General features: G+C 46.3%; 1 protein-coding gene across 2 annotated transcripts in view; it reads left to right on the forward strand.

The window, feature by feature from the left end:
• Positions 1-21,341, forward strand: part of COG5 (component of oligomeric golgi complex 5) — a 303,390-nt gene that overhangs the window by 13,554 nt on the left and 268,495 nt on the right. For both annotated transcript variants that reach the window (XM_038741032.1, XM_038741033.1), the window contains 2 exons: positions 10,687-10,741; positions 10,830-10,899. In XM_038741032.1, the coding sequence (XP_038596960.1) occupies positions 10,687-10,741; positions 10,830-10,899 (125 nt within the window). The remainder of the gene's footprint in view (positions 1-10,686; positions 10,742-10,829; positions 10,900-21,341) is intronic.

The raw sequence follows: 21,341 nt of genomic DNA on the forward strand, positions 1-21,341 counted from the left end.
ATCCACCTTAGATGTACTAAGTATAGTTTTTGTTATACGTGGTAAAACCATAAGAGGAATTGCAGTGTTCCCCACAACGGAACTGCGTTAATGCTCCTCGAAAATGTGGTTGTGTCGCGTAAGAGTGCAGCGTGCGGTCACTCGTCTCAGGTTGTAAGTTAGGATCCACCTTAGATGTACTAAGTATAGTTTTTGTTACACATGGTAAAACCGTGAGAGGAATTGCGGCGCTCCCCACGACAGAACTGCGTTAATGTTCCTCAAAAATGTGGTTGTGTCACGTCAGAGTGCAGCATGAGGTCACTCGTCGCAGGTTGTAAGTTAGGATCCACCTTAGATGTACTAAGTATAGTTTTTGTTACACGTGGGAAAACCGTGAGAGGGATTGCGGCGTTCCCCACGACAGAACTGCGTTAATGTTCCTCGAAAATGTGGTTGTGTCACGTAAGAGTGCAGCTTGCGGTCACTCGTCTCAGGTTGTAAGTTAGTATCCACCTTAGATGTACTAAGTATAGTTTTTGTTACACATGGGAAAACCGTGAGAGGAATTGCGGCGTTCCCCACGACATAACTGCGTTAATGTTCCTCGAAAATGTGGTTGTGTCACATAAGAGTGCAGCGTGAGGTCACTTGTCTCAGGTTGTAAGTTAGGATCCACCTTAGATGTACTAAGTATAGTTTTTGTTACACGTGGTAAAACCGTGAGAGGAATTGCGGCGTTCCGCACGACAGAACTGCGTTACTGTTCCTCGAAAATGTGGTTGTGTCACGTCAGAGTGCAGCGCGAGGTCACTCGTCTCAGGTTGTAAGTTAGGATCCACCTTAGATGTACTAAGTATAGTTTTTGTTACACATGGTAAATCCGTGAGAGGATTTGCGGCGTTTCCCACGACAGAACTGCGTTAATGTTCCTCGAAAATGTGGCTGTGTCACGTAAGAGTGCAGCGTGAGGTCACTGGTCCAAGGTTGTAAGTTAGGATCCACCTTAGATGTACTAAGTATAGTTTTTGTTACACGTGGTAAAACCGTGAGACGAATTGCGGCGTTCCCCAGAACAGAACTGCCTTAATGTTTCTCGAAAATGTGGTTGTGTCACTTAAGAGTGCAGCGTGAGGTCACTCGTCTTGGGTTGTAAGTTAGGATCCACCTTAGATGTACTAAGTGTAGTTTTTGTTACACATGGGAAAACTGTGAGAGGAATTGCAGCGTTCCCCAGGACAGAACTGCGTTAATGTTCCTCGAAAATGTGGTTGTGTCACATAAGAGTGCAGCGTGAGGTCACTGGTCTCAGGTTGTAAGTTAGGATCCATCTTAGATGTACTAAGTATAGTTTTTGTTACACATGGGAAAACCGTGAGAGGAATTGCGGCATTTCCCACAACAGAACTGCGTTAATGTTCCTCGAAAATGTGGTTGTGTCACGTAAGGGTGCATCGTGAGGTCACTTGTCTCGGGTTATAAGTTAGGATCCACCTTAGAGTCTATCCCGATGTAATGACCTGAACATTACAGGTCAGTAAAAATTACATTTGCACTGTACAGCAATTTTTGGGAAGCAGCATAGCTTAGGAGTTAGAGCCCGGGCCTGGGAATCAGAAGGTCGTGGGTCCTAATCCCGGCCCCGCCACTTGCCTGCTGTGTGACCCTGGGCAAGTCACTTCACTTCTCTGGGCCTCAGTTCCCTCACCGGTAAACGGGGAATTAAGACCGTGAGTGGGACAGGGACTGTGTCCAATCCATTTATCTTGTATCTACCCTGGCGCTTAGAACAGTGTCTGACACCTTGGAAGTGCTTTAATACCAAAACAATAACAATAATTATGATTAATATAACCAACAATATATTGTATTATATTGCAGTCTATTCTATTATTATATTAATAATATAATAATTATTATTATCATTATTAAATAGTTCCCTACCTAGTACCCCCCTCCCCAATCCTCTCCTGTTCCGAGACTTTTTGGGGGACACCCCCTCACCCCCCAGATATTCTCAGCTCCTCCCCATGTTTCCTTTGCACTGTATTCATTTTTTCCAATCTTCTCCTATTCCGAGACTTTTTTGGGGACACCCCCGCACCCCCCAGATATTCTCAGCTCCTCCCCGTGTTTCCTTTGCACTGTGTTCCTTTTTTCCCTTCTGCTTCTCCACTGCCCTCTGTCCCCTTCCTCAACCCTACATTCCCCATCCCACCCACTCTCCCAAGTGCTTGGTACAGTGCTCCGCTCACAGTAAGCGCTCAATAAATACGACCGATTGATTGGCACATCAGCCCAGCCCAAGCTGCGGGGGGTGGAGGGGGGGGAATTGCCACTGAAGTAAAAATTCAAAGGAGAAAAAAGAAAAGAAAGCAATATAGCCCAAAGGGAATGTTGAGGGAGGTGGGAGGGTGAGAGTGTGGGTGTGGGGAGAGGGGAAGGCAGAAAAATCAACGGGAGCAGGAGAGAGGAGGAGGAGATGGGAGGGAATTCACTTACCTGCATTCATTCATTCAATCAGTAGCGTCATTAGAAATAAATAGAATTGTAGCTATGCATGCATCATTAATCAAAAATAAACAAAAATGTAAGAATAAATATGTACATATATATGTACAAGTAGACTGTGAACCTGCCGACTTGGACTTCCCAAGCGCTTAGTACAGTGCTCTGCACCTAGTAAGCGCCCAATAAATGCAATTGAATGAGGGGGGGGGCGGATCAAAGGGAACGAGTTGGGGTGGTGGGGAGGGGGAGCAGAGGAAAAGGGGATTTTTACCCCGGATGGTTCAGCCAGGTTGTTGTTATGGCATAGAGCGTGGTCATCGATGACATTTTTTGAAGCCCTCCTAGCCTTTTGGGAATGTGTCAGTCTCTTTCCGGGCTCCCCTCTCCCTCCCGCCTCCTAAGTGGGGGTCCCCTTCTCTTCTCCGTCTACACCCTTTCCTGTGGAGAACTCATTCGCTCCCGTGGCTTCAACTGCCATCCCTACGTGGATGATCCCCAAATCTACATCTCCGGCCCCAATCTTTCTCCCTCTCTGCGTTTCCTCCTGCTTTCAAGACGTCTCCACTTGGCTGTCCTCCCGTCACCTCCAACTTAAAGTCCTTATCTTCCCACCCAAACCCTGTCCTCCCCCTGACTTTCCCGTCACCGTAGACGGCTCCGCAGTCCGTCACAGGCCCGTAACCATGGCGTTGTCTTTGCCTCCTCTCCCTCATTCACCCCGCGTACTCAATCCGCCGCTAAATCTTGTCGGTCCCACCTTGGCAACTGGAAAAGAGGGAAGACGAAGAAAGTGGCTGCCTCGGCCGCGGGAGATCGGGAACGAGATGTCCCACGTCCGTGGCGGGTGGTTTCGGTGGCTGATGACGCGGTCGGGCCGAGGCCGCTCGGGCGGGTCTGTGTCCCGTTAGGTGTTCGATGGTCAACCCCCATCCGCGTCCCCTGGCCGGAGAGATCCCGGCGTCCCCGGGCAGATCCCGAGCGTACATTTGGGAGCGTGCCACATCCCAGAGGTGGTAGACACGCTCCCTGCCCACAAGTAGTTAACAGTATAGAAAAGGAGACTGTTGAGGAGCCAGTCCGTAGACTCCTCCCGGGATTTTCCCCACCGTCAAGAGCACCGTAGCAGTTTCAGCCATCAGATTTTTCATCTTGGAAAATCCCCTGCCTGCTGACGGGGAGCTCCCGCAAACCTCCGCGTAGCCTCGTATTGCCTTCTCGGAAAGCTAAGCAGCCCCAGCATTCCTCATCCGCTGACTCCTGCGTGGCCAATTCCAAACTCGGAGGACGGACAATTGCAACGGGAGGAGGACGGACAATTGCAACGGGAGGAGGTCGACTCTCGCCCTTACTGCGGGGAGAGGGGTATTTAGAAGTTAGCCGGCGTTTCCCGCCGTCTCCCAGAATCTTATCCCTGTCTGTTGCTCCCCACAGGAGCTGTGGAAGGGAATTCTTGGCCCAAGTCCAGTGGCAAATGCAGCCTGAAGTCAAGCTTCCCCGTTGTGGAGGGCGAAGCTCTTTTGACCCCTTGGCAATCTTTAGACTGCAAGAGACATTCATTCAATCGTATTTATTGAGCACGTGCTGTGTGCGGAACGCTGCGCTAAGTGCTTGGGCGAGCACAAAGCAATGAACAGCTTGGGCCGGGCTGCTGTGCCAATCAGTCGGTCGTATTTATTGAGCGCTTACTGTGTGCGGAGCACTGTACCAAGCGCTTGGGAGAGTGGGGAATGTAAGGTTGAGGAAGGGGACGGAGGGCAGTGGAGAATTGTTGCCAGTTTGTACTTCCCAAGCGCTTAGTACAGTGCTCTGCACACAGTAAGCGCTCAATGAATACGATTGATGATGTTGAGAAGCAGAAGGGAACAATGAACAGCAGCGTGGCTTAGCGGAAAGAGCGCGGGGTTGGGAGCCAGAGGACGTGGGTTCCCATCCCGGCTCCACCGCTTGACTGCCGTGGGACCTTGGGCAAGCCGCTTAACTTCTCTGTGCCTCAGTTACCTCATCTGGAAAATGGGGATGAAAACCGTGAGCCTCACGGGGGACAACCTGATTACCAGGTATCCACCCCTGCGCTTAGAACAGTGCTTTGCACATAGTAAGCGCTTAACAAATACCATTATTATTATTATTATTATTATTGACTGCTGTGGGACCTTGGGCAAGCCGCTTAACTTCTCTGTGCCTCAGTTACCTCATCTGGAAAATGGGGATTAAAACCATGAGCCTCACGGGGGACAACCTGATAACCAGGTATCCACCCCTGCGCTTAGAACAGTGCTTTGCACATAGTAAGCGCTTAACAAATACCATTATTATTATTATTATTATTGACTGCTGTGGGACCTTGGGCAAGCCGCTTAAGTTCTCTGTGCCTCAGTTGCCTCATCTGGAAAATGGGGATTAAAACCATGAGCCTCACGGGGGACAACCTGATTACCAGGTATCCACCCCTGCGCTTAGAACAGTGCTTTGCACATAGTAAGCGCTTAACAAATACCATTATTATTATTATTATTATTGACTGCTGTGGGACCTTGGGCAAGCCGCTTAACTTCTCTGTGCCTCAGTTGCCTCATCTGGAAAATGGGGATTAAAACCGTGAGCCCCACGGGGGACAACCTGATCACCTTGTATCCCCCCAGCGCTTAGAACAGTGCTTTGCACATAGTAAGCACTTAATACCATTATTATTATTATTATTATTGACTGCTGTGGGACCTTGGGCAAGCCGCTTAACTTCTCTGTGCCTCAGTTGCCTCATCTGGAAAATGGGGATGAAAACCGTGAGCCTCACGGGGGACAACCTGATTACCGGGTATCCACCCCTGAGCTTAGAACAGTGCTTTGCACATAGTAAGCGCTTAACAAATGCCATTATTATTATTATTATTATTGACTGCTGTGGGACCGTGGGCAAGCCGCTTAACTTCTCTGTGCCTCAGTTGCCTCATCTGGAAAATGGGGATTAAAACTGTGAGCCTCACGGGGGACAACCTGATTACCGGGTATCCACCCCTGCGCTTAGAACAGTGCTTTGCACATAGTAAGCGCTTAACAAATACCATTATTATTATTATTATTGACTGCTGTGGGACCGTGGGCAAGCCGCTTAAGTTCTCTGTGCCTCAGTTGCCTCATCTGGAAAATGGGGATTAAAACTGTGAGCCTCACGGGGGACAACCTGATTACCGGGTATCCACGCCTGCGCTTAGAACAGTGCTTTGCACATAGTAAGCACTTAACAAATACCATTATTATTATTATTATTATTGACTGCTGTGGGACCTTGGGCAAGCCGCTTAAGTTCTCTGTGCCTCAGTTGCCTCATCTGGAAAATGGGGATTAAAACCGTGAGCCTCACGGGGGACAACCTGATTACCGGGTATCCACCCCTGTGCTTAGAACAGTGCTTTGCACATAGTAAGCGCTTAACAAATACCATTATTATTATTATTATTATTGACTGCTGTGGGACCTTGGGCAAGCCACTTAACTTCTCTGTGCCTCAGTTGCCTCATCTGGAAAATGGGGATTAAAACCGTGCGCCTCACTGGGGACAGCCTGATTACCGGGTATCCACCCCTGTGCTTAGAACAGTGCTTTGCACATAGTAAGCGCTTAACAAATACCATTATTATTATTATTATTGACTGCTGTGGGACCTTGGGCAAGCCGCTTAACTTCTCTGTGCCTCAGTTGCCTCATCTGGAAAATGGGGATTAAAACCGTGAGCCTCACGGGGGACAACCTGATTACCAGGTATCCACCCCTGCGCTTAGAACAGTGCTTTGCACATAGTAAGCGCTTAACAAATACCATTATTATTATTATTATTATTGACTGCTGTGGGACCGTGGGCAAGCCGTTTAACTTCTCTGTGCCTCAGTTGCCTCATCTGGAAAATGGGGATTAAAACCGTGAGCCCCACGGGGGACAACCTGATCACCTTGTATCCCCCCAGCGCTTAGAACAGTGCTTTGCACATAGTAAGCACTTAATACCATTATTATTATTGACTGCTGTGGGACCTTGGGCAAGCCGCTTAACTTCTCTGTGCCTCAGTTGCCTCATCTGGAAAATGGGGATGAAAACCGTGAGCCCCACGGGGGACAACCTGATCACCAGGTGTCCACCCCTGCGCTTAGAACAGTGTTGTGCACATAGTAAGCGCTTAACAAATACCATTATTATTATTATTTTTATTGACTGCTGTGGGACCTTGGGCAAGCCGCTTAACTTCTCTGTGCCTCAGTTGCCTCATCTGGAAAATGGGGATGAAAACCGTGAGCCTCACAGGGGACAGCCTGATTACTGGGTATCCACCCCTGTGCTTAGAACAGTGCTTGGCACATAGTAAGCGCCTAACTGTTGTTATTCAACAGGCACATTCCTTGCCCACAATGGGCTTACACCCCTCCGCGTCTCAGAAGCCTCGAATGCCCACCCGTTTTCTTTAGCAATAGAGCAGAAGCTCCCGAGAGTTGGTTCTCTCCCCTGTTCTCACCCCAGCTTCATCAGTCGTATTTATTGAGCGCTTACTGTGTGCAGAGCACTGTACTAAGCGCTTGGAAAGTACAAGTTGGCAACATATAGAGACAGTCCCTACCCAACAGTGGGCTCACAGTCTAAAAGACTTGGTCCAGCTTGCCCCTTGACTCCTCCCGTTCTTTCGCCGCCTCCCCCTCGACTCTCCCGTCTTGTTCCATCAGTCATGCCCTCCCTCTCCCCTCAAATAATAATAATAATAATGACATTTATTAAGCGCTCACTATGTGCAAAGCACTGTTCTAAGCGCTAGGGGAGATACAAGGCGATCAGCTTGTCCCCCGGGGGGCTCTCAGTCTCAATCCCCATTTTACAGGTGAGGGAACGGAGGCCCAGAGAAGTGAAGCGGCTTGCCCAAATAAATATGTACAGACATATATACATGATATACATAGAAATGATATTTATCATATGAATCCCAACATTTAGAATGGTGCCAGTCACGTAGCTCTTGACAAATTCCGTAACAATAATAATAGTTTTAATGTCAGTAATTTTCCGAGTGCTCCCTCATTTGGCGATAAGCCTGGCTTGTGTTCTTTCATTCATTCATTCATTCATTCAGTCGTATTTATTGAGCGCTTACTGTGTGCAGAGCACTGTACTAAGCGCTCGGGAAGTACAAGTTGGCAACATATAGAGACGGTCTCTACCCAACAGCGGGCTTGTACAAGTAAAATAAATAAATAAATAAATAGATTAATAAATATGTACAGACATATATACATGATATACATATAAATGATATTTATCATATGAATCCCAACATTTAGAATGGTGCCAGTCATGTAGCTCTTGACAAATTCCGTAGCAATAATAGTAATTTTAATGTCAGTAATTCTCAGAGTGCTCCCTCATTTGGCGATAAGCCTGGCTTGTGTTCTTTCATTCATTCATTCAGTCGTATTTATTGAGCGCTTGCTGTGCGCAGAGCACTGTACTAAGCGCTTGGGAAGTACAAGTTGGCAACATATAGAGACGGTCTCTACCCAACAGCGGGCTTGTACAAGTAAAATAAATAAATAAATAGAGTAGTAAATATGTACAGACATATATACATGATATACGTATAAATGATATTTATCATATGAATCCCAACATTTAGAATGGTGCCAGTCACGTAGCTCTTGACCAATTCCGTAACAATAATAATAATTTTAATGTCAGTAATTCTCAGAGTGCTCCCTCATTTGGCGATAAGCCTGGCTTGTGTTCTTTCATTCATTCATTCATTCATTCAGTCGTATTTATTGAGCGCTTACTGTGCACAGAGCACTGTACTAAGCGCTCGGGAAGTACAAGTTGGCAACATATAGAGACGGTCCCTACCCAACAGCGGGCTTTCGCCTAGGCTATGGTGCTTCTCATGGCCTTCTTAGGAATCTCCCTGTCCCCACCTTCTTCTCTTTTTAGTCCATTCATCACCCTTCTGTTTACTTGTTTTGATGTGTATATATCTATAATTCTATTTATTTATATAGATGCCCGTTTCCTTGCTTTGCTGTCTCTCCCGCCCTTCAAGACGGTGAGCTCGATGTGGGCAGGGAGTGTCTGTCTTTATCGCTGAATTGTCCTTTCCAAGTGCTTAGTACAGTGCTCTGCAGACAGTAAGCGCTCAATAAATACGATTGAGTGAATGAACGAATGAATGAGTGGTTTTGCAGTGAGCCCACAGTTTATCCAGGCTCAAATGCCTCTCTCCTTTTCATGCAATGTCTCATTCCGTGGCTCCTTGACTCTTCAGGATTTTTGACTCCTTTGATGGAGAATTTAAAAGCTCATTTCCACAGCTGCTGCTTCTCCCCTTTGGCTTTGGGTTAATGATTTCTCTTTAGTACCCTAGCACAAGTTGACTTTGGGTGGAAGGGAATGTGGAAGAGAAACACTTTGAAAATGAAATATTTGCATATATTTACTGTAAAATCTTTTATTACTAGGACTTGGGTTCTAATTCTGTCTCTTCCGCTCGCCTGCCAGTGATCATGGGAAAGTCGCTTGACTTCTCCCTGCCTCAGTTTCCTCGTCTTTAAAACGTTCTCCCTCCTACTTAGACAGCGAGCCTTGTGTGGAACCGGGGCTCTGCCTGACCTAATTGACTTCTATCTTCCCCAGCGCGTAGTACAGTGCTCGACAGACAGTAAGCGCTTAACAAATACCGTAGTAATAACGATCAATATTTGCAGTACTATTTGATTGTTCATTTTTTATGGTACTTAAGTGCTTTCTATGTGCCCGGCACTGTTCTAAGCACCGGGATGGATACAAGGTCATTGAGTTGGACACAGTCCCACATAGGGCTCACTTGATCCCCATTTTACAGATGAGGTAATTCAGGCCCAGAGAAGTGAAGCGACTTGCCCAGGGTCACACAGCAGACAAGTGGCACTAGGCTACGCTGCTTCTCTTGTGTTTTTCAATCACTGTTTTTTAATATATCGTTTTAATCAATTTTTTGGATTTTGGTAGCGCATTAGCGCACAATGCACTTTATTGAACTCTCACTTGGTTAACGCTCTTTCATTCATTCATTCAGTCGTATTTATTGAGCGCTTACTGTGTGCAGAGTACAGTACTAAGCGCTTGGGAAGTACAAGTCGGCAACATATAGAGACAATCCCTACTCAGCAGCGGGCAGTCAACAAGGGAGTCCCTGTTTTGAAAGCACAAAGCTTTTCAATTTTGGTTTTCCCCCCCTTTCCCATCCCTTTCCCTTCACTCTCCCCTCTTCTTCCCAGTGACAGTTTAATCCAAGGATGGCGTCCTTAGCCCATATGTGAGAGAGAGCAAGTGAAGTCCTTTAATTAGCTTGAATTTCTCTGACTGTGCTGAGAACACTTAAGAGTTTACTATGTACTTATTTATTGAGCTCTTCCTGGGTGCAGGGGGGAGCTTGGAGAGTGCAGTACAGACGAGTTGGTAGAGAGATTCCCTGCCCATGAGGAGCTTACAGTCTGGAGGGGCAGATATTCAAATAAATTACATATAAAATGCAAATAAATAAAATAAATAAATACGTCTAAATACAAATAAATTACAATAAATTGCGTCAGAAGTAAGTGCTGGGGCCGAGGGTAGGGTGAATAGCGAGTGCTTAAAGGGTACAAATCCGTGTGCAAGGGTGATGAAGAAGGGAATGGGAAAGGGGAATCAATCAATCATATTTATTGAGCACTTACTGCGTGCAGAGCACTGTACTAAGCGCTTGGGAAGAGTGTTCAGTCGGGGAAGGCCTCTTGGATGAGATGGGATTTTCAATAAGGCTTTGAAAAGTGTCTGCCATTTGTGACCCGAAGGGAATTCTAGGCCGAGGCTGTCCATCGTGCAAAATGCCCTGGGTGGTTTTTCAGTGAGTTGCCTTCACTTTTTCATTCATTCATTGTCGTATTTATTGAGCGCTTACCGTGTGCAGAGAGCTGTACTAAGCGCTCGGGAAGTACAAGTTGGCAACATGCAGAGACGGCCCCAAACGCCGCAGCTCCTGCCGATATTCTCTTTTGGCCGGGGAAACAGTAACCTCAGTAGCCAGAAGAAACACAGGAAAAATCCCGAGGGCCGCATCATACGTTTTATTAAGATCCCTGCTTTTCTTCAGCCCAATTTTTTTTCACATCTGAAGCTTAAAATGCTTTTCCTTTTCCCCCCCCATTACAGGTGTTCTTCAGATGATGCAGACGAGAATCGGGGCTCTTCAGGGCGCTGTGGACAGGTACAGTGAATTGAATCAAGTGACAATCAAAGTATCGACACGTTTTTTCTTGAAGATTTTAAAGGAAGGGTTTCGTTCTCTCCGCCAGGATCAAAGTCAAAATTGTGGACCCGTACAACAAGATAGTAGGACGCACAGCCCAGTTGGCAAGGCTGCAGGTATGTTGCATTTTAAAGATGATTTCCGGGTGAAAAACGCAAGACGACGTTGCCCTTTGGATGAGTGAATTTATCGGGTAGTGGTCCGGGGATATGGGCAAGGGGATGAAAAAGAAGAAATCATGCATTATCATCGGGAACAGCATTAATCGAGTGCCTTCTGTGCGTCGAGAAGCAGCCTGCTGGATAGAGCCCGGGCCTGGGAATCCGGAGGACCTGGGTTCGAATCCCGGCTCTGCCACTTGTCTGCTGTGGGACCTTGGACCGGTCACTTCACTTCTCTGGACCTCAGTCACCTCATTTGTAAAATGGGGATTAAGACTGTGAGATGTAGTAATAATAACAATTCTAGTATTTGTTAAGTGTTTATTTACTATGGACTAGAAACTGCGCTGAGCCCTGAGGTGGGTCCAAGCAAATCGGGTTGGGACGGTCGCTGTGCCACAGCGGGCTCACGGTCTCAACCCCCGTTTTACGGATGAGGTAACCGAGGCACAGAGAAATGAAGTGACTGGCCCAGGGTCACACACCAGACAAATGGCAGAGCCGGGATTCGAACTCACGACCTTCTGATTCCCAAACCCGTGCTCTAGCCACTACTCCATGCTGTGTGTCTGTGTGGACCAGGGATTCTGTCCAATCGGATTATCTTTTATATACCCCAGCACCTAAAACAGGGCCTACCACATAACATGTGCTCAGTAAATATTATTATTATTATTAGAGCCCTGGACTTGATGCCTGTGATAATAATAATGATAATAATAATGGCATTTATTAAGCGCCTACTATGTGGAAAGCACTGTTCTAAGCGCTGGGGAGGTTACAGGGTGATCAGGTTGTCCCACGGGGGGCTCACAGTCTTCATCCCCACTTTACAGATGAGGTCACTGAGGCCCAGAGAAGTGAAGTGACTTACCCAAAGTCTCACAGCTGACAAGTGGCGGAGCCAGGATTTGAACCCCTGACCTCTGACTCCAAAGCCCGGGCTCTTTCCACTGAGCCATGCTGTGATGTGTACAGTGGTACTGTACTAGACACTTGGGAGCTTACCGTCGGCGAAGGCTCTGCCCTTGGAACTTCCAGGTTTTCAGTGGACACATGCAGACACAAATTACCAAATATAAAGGATAAAGATAAAGGATATCTTAGGATAAAGGATAAAGACCATGATTGAATAAATAAATGAATGAATGAATGAACAGGTGCATATGGTGAAAAATCAGTAGTTTCTTCCACGAGAGCAACTATCCCAGGGGTTTTGCACAGTGCTCTGCGCAGAGTAAGCGCAAAATAAATACCAGTGATGGAAATGTGTCTGCGGGGATTAACTGGGGAGTGCTTCCTGGAGGGAGTGGATTTGTAGGGGGGATGTGATTTGGCGGATTGAAGATGGGAGTTCATTCATCGGAGAAGCAGCGTGGCTTTAGTGGAAAGATCACGAGCCTGAGAGTCCGAGGTCACGGGTTCTAATCCCGACCCCGCCACTTTCCGGCTGTGTGACTTTGGACTTAATACATTAAGCGCTTAATGTATTAAGACATTACAGATTATTAAGTACAGTCCCTTGCCCCAATCAGCTCACAGCCTAGCGGGGGAGACAGACATCACTATAAAGAAGTAATTTATAATATTTAATTTAAAGATATGAACATAACACTAAGGTTTTCACTGAAGCAGACAAGCCTTCAAGGCAGGCTCTGCCTGCGTACGATCATCTGTTTTCTTTAAATGACGTATCGTTGTATTCCTCTCAGTGCTCTACTTTAAATAGCATTCTGAATTTTAATTGAATTGTTTCTATTCATTTTTCTGGGCATAACCCCTGAGTTGTATTCACTGTGCCCTGAGTTCCCACAGCACATCAGGTGTCTTAAGAAGACCCAGAGCAAATTATTGTATCTTCCCTCCCTCAGTTTCCCCTCTGGACTGTAATCTCCTTGTGGGCAGGGAACACGTCTGCCGACCCTGTTGTATTTTACTTCCCCGAGGACTTAGTACGGCGCTCTGCATGCAGAAAGCACTCAGTAAACAGCCTCGACTGATTGTTTAAGAAGCCCAAAATTCCCCGAAAATGTCACTTCAAAACAGGTGGCGTTATTAGGCTTTAAAAATGTGGATAGAGCCATCTTTGTTCCAAATGATAAAATCTGAGATTACACCGTAGCTGATTTCAGTTTCATTTTTATTTATTTATCATTTCCCCCCCTCCACAGTGGGTGGTTTCATTACACAAGTCGGAGGGAACACGGCGGAGGAATAGGGGAACGTGGTTTCCATAATTTAGCCATGGATGGATTTTCACCAGGTGGGGCTTTCGTAGGACAAGCCGCTGCAAGCAGACGACGGGATCGTGATGGACATTACAGAGGGAACCAACTGTCTTCACAATTCATCATTTACCTGATACAATTCATCATTTACTAGAAACTGATAATAAGCAGTCCAGACTGATCCTCGAGCTCCTAATAAGCTCTAACAGGGGCTTAATAAGTATCAGAGGAATGCCAGTGAATTGAGCGCAGTAATTAATCACTGGTATTTAGGGAGTGCTTTCGGAGTTGTAAACATCACTAAATGCTCCGGAGCGCACGGCAGAGGCAAGGTACATGTTCCCTACTGTCAGGGATTTGTGCTCGAATGGGAAATTGATAGTTCAAATTCAGTTTCTTTGTCTTCCACATCTTTTTCGATTCCTTCCTGCCTGATCGACTGTCATGTTCTACTTCAACTGTTTGCAAACTAGCTTCTCTCTAATCCTTCGTTCAATATTGAAACACGTGTTGACGTCACGGGATACGTGAATCCCACAGGTGTTCTGCAGGAATCCATTGGCAGCGTGGTAGGAGAAATGCCTGTACGAAATTCATTTTCAAGCCCTAAAAAGTCTTCAGAGTGGTCTCAGGTGGGGAGACTTTGTAAATCGTGGAAACTTTTATTCATAGGTAGTTTGTTTTTCCCATCCAAACAACTTGCAGGAATTATATAGGGATGCCTCGTGTTCTCTTGCTTTTCTCCTGTATCCCATTCTCCCGTGCACTTAGTACAGACCTCTGCACGCAGTATGTGCTGCCAACTGGATGGAGCACGGGGCTGGGAATCAGAAGGAAAGGAGCGGAGGGAGAATCAGTGAAGGAAAGAATGGTATTTACTGAGGGTTTACTGCTTGCAGGGCAATGTACTAAGCACTTGAGAGAGTACAATATAATACATATTACAATACACCAGCAATTTTGCTGGGTCACGTGAGGTTTGGCTTCACCGTCCCTCTGGAAGTCACCAGTGAGCTCCTTCTTTCCAAATCATCATCATCATCATCATCAATCGTATTTATTGAGCGCTTACTGTGCAGAGCACTGTACTAAGCGCTTGGGAAGTACAAATTGGCAACATATAGAGACAGTCCCTACCCAACAGTGGGCTCACAGTCTAAAAGGGGGAGACAAAACCAAACATACTAAGAAAATAAAATAAATAGATAGGCCTGTACTCCTATCCATTACTTCATCTGTAAAATGGGGATTAAGACTGAGTAAAATGGGGATTAAGACTGAGCCCCATGTGGGACCTGAACTGTGTCTGACTGATTAGCCTGTATCTACCTCGGAGCGTACTAGTCCTTGGCACATAGTAAGCTGTTTCCAAATACCATAAATAAGTAACGGTACTGAGAAGCTTTGAAACTGTTTTGAGCAGTGGTTTAATAAGAGAACCTGTTTGAGATCTCCTGGAATCACAGATGTGAAGTCAGTTGTCGGTGTGCACCTGAATTTCGTAGAGCTCCCAGTGTTATTCATTTTAATTCCTCCTACTATTCCTCCTATTAAGACGGAATTTAATTGTGCCTTCATTTCAGTTTGAGCCGAGCATTTCTGAAGGCGTGTGTGTTTCCTTTTCGAAGGGGGCAGTCACACTGGGCTTTTACAACGACTCCAGTGTGCCAAGTGACCACTTGACCCTTGCTTCTCTTTCGGTCGAAGGCATTTGAAGAGCAGAAATCTATCCCAAAACACAAAACTCTGTAGGGTCTCCATTTGGTAAGACAGATTTTGCATCTTGAATAGGAGGGTTTTCTTGGCAGTCGGCTTTGTCCTTTCCTCTAGGCTGTAAACTCGTGGTGGGTAGGGAATTAAGTGTTGTATTAGGCACTCCCCAAGTGCTCAAGAAATACCAGTGATGGATTTGTCCACTCCCCGATCGACTCAGTGGGAAACTATCGTTACGCTAGTTGGGTCTGAATTTCAGCCCTCTCCCCGTCCTTTCAAGTTAAGTACAAAAATCTGCCGCCTTACAAACCTTTTCATTAGTCTCCAAAGTTTCCATGACATTTGCCCTTTACTCTTTAATTCCTCCTAACCCCTCAAACATCCTCCTCTGCATTTCAGGATTCCATAGCTTTAGAGGACATTGATAGATTGTGCCCGCAGCCCGCTTTATTAAATTCTATTTTTACCCGTGTAACTTCTCTTGAGAACCTTTCCGAAAATGTAATAGAAATGAAAAGTAGAGGTCATTAATTAATTATGGGGTTTAAGTGCTTACCACGTGTCAAGCACTTTCTAAGTGCGGGGGTAGATACGAATTAATCAAGTCAGACACAGCCCCGGTTTCACGTGGGGCTTGTAGTCTACATGGGAGGGAGACCAGGTCCTTCACCCCCATTTTACCACTGAGTAACTGAGGCACAGAGAAGTTAAGTGACTTGCCCAAGGTCATAGGAGCAGCGAGGCATAGTGGAAAGAGCCGGAGTCTGGGAGTCAAAAGGTCACGTCTATTTTGATGGTATTTATTGACGCCTGTCTGCTTGTTTTGTTGTCCGTCTCTCCCTTCTAGACTTGTCTCTATCTGTTGCCAAATTGTACTTTCCAAGCGCTTAGTACACTGCTCTGCACACAGTAAGCGCTCAATAAATACGATTGAATGAATGAATGAATGCTGTGTGACCTTGGGCAAGTCGCTTCAGTTGGCCGGGCCTCAGCGACCTCATCTGTAAATGGGGTGTGAGACCGTGAGCCCCACATGGGACGGGGACTGTGCCCAACACGATTTGCTTGTATCTGCCCCAGCACTTAGTACAGCGCCCAGCACATAGTAAGCACTTAACAATCAATCAATCAATCATATTTATTGAGCGCTTACTATGTGCAGAGCACTGTACCAAGCGCTTGGGAAGTACAAATTGGCAACACATAGAGACAGTCCCTACCCAACAGTGGGCTCACAGTCTAAAAAGGGGGAGACAGAGAACAGAACCAAACATACCAACAAAATAAAATAAATAGGATAGAAATGTACAAGTAAAATAAATAAATAAATAAATAAATAGAGTAATAAATATGTACAGCCATATATACATATATACAGGTGCTGTGGGGAAGGGAAGGAGGTAAGATGGGGGGATGGGGGATACCGTAATTATTATTATTGTTACTATACAACAGGTGAGTGACAGAGCCGGGAGTAGGACCCAGGCACTCTTTTCACTCAGCTATGCTTCTTCCCTATCGTTCACAGCGCTTGGCACACAGTAAGCGCTTAAATACCATTATTATTATTATTATTATTTTGGTCCCAGTGCTTTCTTTTTTTCCTCAGGCAGCGGAGAGGTCGAGGGGGGATTAGAATGGAGTAGAGGCCTTAGGATTTGGCAAGAAGGAGCCTCACCGGTGACTTCCAGAGGGACAGTGAAGCCGAACCTCCCGCGACCCAGCGTAATTGCCGGTGTCTGGGTGACGGTAGCGGAAAGCGGGCCGGCCCGGGGATCAGCGATTTAGAAATGGGCGGCCCCTCTTCGAGCGGGTGCCTTTGAGAAGATCGCGACATCAGGAAGGACAAGTTAAAACGGCTTCAAGTCACTTTGAGTAGACAAAATTCCAGGGCAGCGTTGCCAGTCTTTATGTGCCCATAATGTAGAATGGCTTCTCAGTTAATCATCAGTTTTATTACTCACACCAAAGTACACACGGATCAAAAGCTTCCTGTCAGGAGTGTCATCTTTGGACCTGAAAGACAGCTCTTTATATAAATATTTATCTGGCCATTTGGTCTGTAGAGGACTCCCTCTCTACACATCCATTCATTCAGTTGTATTGAGCCCTTACTGTGTGCAGAGCACTGTACTAAGCGCGTGGAAAGTACAATTCGGCAACGGGTAGAGACAATCCCTACCCAACAATGGGCTCACAGTCTAGAAGGGGAAGATAGACAACAAAATAAAACAAGTAGTCAGGCATCAATAGCATCAAAACGATAAATAGAATTATAGATACCTGCACGTATGTCTCTCTCAACTTCCGTGTGGTATTTGGTGGATTTAAAAATTGTGCAATAAGAACCATATCGTTCCTCAAAAGAAAATCTAGTAGAGCCCAGACCCCAGGTTTTTTCTGCTTCCTATGGCCCCCTCCCTCTCTTCTGCACCTGGATTTAAGCTCTAAGCTCTTGATCTGCCCCCCGATCTTCAGCCCCGCAGCACTTTCTTTTAATGTCTGTCCTCCCTCTGAAGACTGTAAGCTCCCTGTGGGTAAGGAACGTTTCTGCCAACATTGTTGTAATGTACGCGGCCAATCTCTTAGTACAGTGCTCTGCACACTGTAAGCGCTCAGTGAATGCCACTGATTGATGGATGGATTGCTGATAGGAGCAGCCGTCATGTTGTTGATGTAAAGATGTGACTTGGGGCGGGTCACCTCACTTCTCCGTGCCTCCGTTCACTCATCTCTAAAATGAGGATTGGCCTTACCTCCTTCCCCTCCCCACAGCACCTGTATATATGTATATGTTTGTATGAATTTATTACTCTATTTTATTTGTGCGTATTCTATTTTATTTTGTTAATATGTTTTGTTTTGTTCTCTGCCTCCCCCTTGCAGACTCTATTCATTCATTTATTTATTTTACTTGTACAGATCTCTTCTATTTATTTTATTTTGTTGGTATGTTTGGTTTTGTTCTCTGTCTCCCCCTTCTAGACTGTGAGCCCACTGTTGGGTAGGGACTGTCTCTATACGTTGCCAACTTGTACTTCCCGAGCGCTTAGTACAGTGCTCTGCGCACAGTAAGCGCTCAATAAATATGATTGAGTGAATGAATGAAAGATAGTGGTGATTGATTACGGGTGGTATCCAATTCCGTTACCTCATTTTCGTCCCTCATGCTTCTACATACATGACGAAGTAGCGTGGCGCAATGGGAAGAACATGGGACTGGAAGTCGGAGGACATGGGATCTAATTCCGGCTTTTCCACCAGTCTGCTGGGTGACCTTGGGCAACTCACTTCACTTTGCGCTTCAGTTACCTCCTCTGTAAAGCGGGGCTTAAGGCTGTGAGCCCTCTGTGTAACGGACTGTGTCTACCACGGCGCCTAGTATGGTGCCCGGCCCATAGTAAGCGCTTAACAAATACCATTTTGTAAAAAAAAAAGAGAAATTAAGCAACTGTGAACGATGTGGTATCCAGTTGGAGTTATAATTAAGAACAAAGGAGGTTCTTCTCGTACTTGAGGGGGGAGATTAACACTCTTGCTGTTTAAGGTCCTCAAGGTGGATTCATTTTCTCTTTTGACTTGTGAAAACATAAATGAATGGTTACATCCACATCCCTTTATAACCGATAGAGCCTCCTAACAGTGTGTGTGACAGATAGGCCATCGTATTTGCCTAGCGGCATGTAGTGAAGTGAATCCCTCTAACGTGCTCTGGTACTTGGAAATGATGAATGGGATGTTTTAAAAATATCGTAGTTTGTTTGGTTTTAGTGTCGTTAGGTCATTTAATCCTGATTTTCGGCTCTTGGAGGACATTATGGTTTTCCAGCTAAATGACTGCTAAATGAGATGCCTATTTTGGGCCGAACAAAACTAGTTGATGGGGTTGCGTTGATCGGACTGGATGTTTATCTCTCTAGCTTAGATGACTAATTGGAACCGAAATATAAATCCAGTTCTCCTTGATGATCATCAGTTATTTCCCAGCTTCCTCCCGGACTCCTACCCCTTCTCCCCCCTGCTTCTTTTTCTCCCTAACGGTGTTGAGACCGGGACTCTGGAAGATTCAGCCGCCCACTTCCTCTCTCCTCTTCCCTCATTAGGCCGATGGGAAAAAAGTTGGAAAACGCCCGTAGCGATAAGATGCCGAAGGCCGCAGAATCTTCGCAGGAGCCGGCATCCGATGAAAGGCAACAGGGGGTGGGAGAAGGCACAGACAGAAGGGGCATGAGGCAGCTGTCGAGTTGATCCGGGGGGAAATTCCCGGACGATCACTTCTGTCCATACTTCACCCTGCTGTCCGCGTCATTTTTCTGGAAAACCTAGGGACCCTCCACCTGTGCGTCACTCAGAAACTCCTCGCCTTTGGCCTTAAGGCGCTCAGTCAGCTCTCTACTACAGCCCAACCCACACACACCCCGCTCCGCTATCACCAACCTAGTCATCGTAACTCAGTCTCATTTTTCTCCCCACTGACCCTTCACCCGTGGTCTCCCTTGGGTCTGTCTCTCCCTCCCCTTGTCATATCCAACAGACCACCTCTCTCCCTACCTTCTAAACCCTGCTAAAATCACCGATCACCATCATCCGTGGTATTTATTGAACACTTACCGTGTGCAGGGCACCGTACTACCCTTGCTGAGAGCTCACCTCCTCCAGGAGGCCTTCCCAGACTGAGCCCCTTCCTTCCTCTCCCCCTCGTCCCCCTCTCCATCCCCCCATCTTACCTCCTTCCCTTCCCCACAGCACCTGTATATATGTATATATGTTTGTACATATTTATTACTCTATTTTACCTGTACATATCTATCCTATTTATTTTATTTTGTTAGTATGCTTGGTTTTGTTCTCTGTCTCCCCCTTTTAGACTGGGAGCCCACTGTTGGGCAGGGACTGTCTCTATATGTTGCCAATTTGTACTTCCCAAGCGCTTAGTACAGTGCTCTGCACATAGTAAGTGCTCAATAAATACGATTAATGATGATGATGATACTAAGGGCTTGGTGGGAAGGTATCTGCTCATTTTGTCGTATTCTCCCAAGCGCTTGATACGGTTCTTCGCACAGAGTAAGCACTCAATAAGTACCATTGATTAAGTGACTGCCATCCTCCACCGGCCTTCCAGTGTGAGTCCCTGTAGGTTCAGGACTAATAATAATAATGATGGCATTTGTTAAGCGCTTACTATGTTCAAAGCACTGTTCTAAGTGCTGGGGGGGGATACAAGGTGATCTGGCTGTCCCACGTGGGGCTCACAATCTTAATCCCCATTTGACAGATGAGGGAACTGAGGCTCAGAGAAGTTTAGTGATTTGCCCAAGGTCACACAGCAGACATGTGGCGGAGCCGGGATTCGAACCCATGACCTCTGACTCCAAAGCCTGGGCTCTTTCCACTGAGCCACGCTGACTGTACTAAGCGCTGGGGAAAGTACGGTACCACAGAGGTGGTAGACGTATTCCCTGCCCGCAAGGAGCTTGCATGCTAGAGTGCTGAATGGGATATTCTGAATGGGATTAGAGAATCAGCGTGGCTCAGTGGAAAGAGCCCAGGCTTTGGAGTCAGAGGTCCTGGGTTCGAATCCCGGCTCCGCCAATTGTCAGCTGTGGGACTTGGGGCAAGTCACTTCACTTCTCTGGGCCTCAGTTCCCTCATCTGGAAAATGGGGATGAAGACCGTGAGCCCCCCGTAGGACAACCTGATCACCTTGTAACCTCCCCAGCGCTTAGAACAGTGCTTTGCACATAGTAAGCGCTTAATAAATGCCATTATTATTATTATCATATGGGTTCAGTCTGGCTTTTGGGGGAAAATATCAGTGTGCCTTCTACAGCAGGGGATTGTAAACGCACTTTGGGCAGGGAATGTGTCTAAAAACTCTGCTTCATTATACTCTCCCTTGTTCAAAGTACTGTAAGCACTCAATAAATACCACTGGTTGATTGACCCATTCCCTGTCCACAAGGAACTTGAACTCTACTAGATAATAGAAGGGTGATAAATGGGATTAAAGGGACGGGAGGGCCCGGGAGTAAAGTCAGACGCGGCTCTGGGATGATCGAATTGTCTTCAGGGATTTGAAAGGTTGTATGAAGGGGGGCGATCAATTGTTCTCCATGCCTACCGCGGATGGAAATCGCAGCAGGAGGGAGCGGTTGACTGTGAAAATGACAAAAAATCAATCAAACAATCAATGGTATTTATTGTCTTTTATTATTATTTTATTATTGAGTCTTTTAGACTGTGAGCCCACTGTTGGGTAGGGACTGTCTCTATATGTTGCCAGTTTGTACTTCCCAAGCGCTTAGTACAGTGCTCTGCACATAGTAAGCGCTCAATAAATACGATTGATGATGATGATGATGATGATGAGTGCTTACTATATGCAGAGCATTGTGCTAAACGCTTGGGAGAGTACAGTGCCACAGAATAAGCAGACACGTTTTCTGCCGGTAA

The sequence above is a fragment of the Tachyglossus aculeatus genome, assembly GCF_015852505.1.
Source record: "Tachyglossus aculeatus isolate mTacAcu1 chromosome 12 unlocalized genomic scaffold, mTacAcu1.pri SUPER_6_unloc_1, whole genome shotgun sequence".
Taxonomy (NCBI): Eukaryota; Metazoa; Chordata; class Mammalia; order Monotremata; family Tachyglossidae; genus Tachyglossus; species Tachyglossus aculeatus.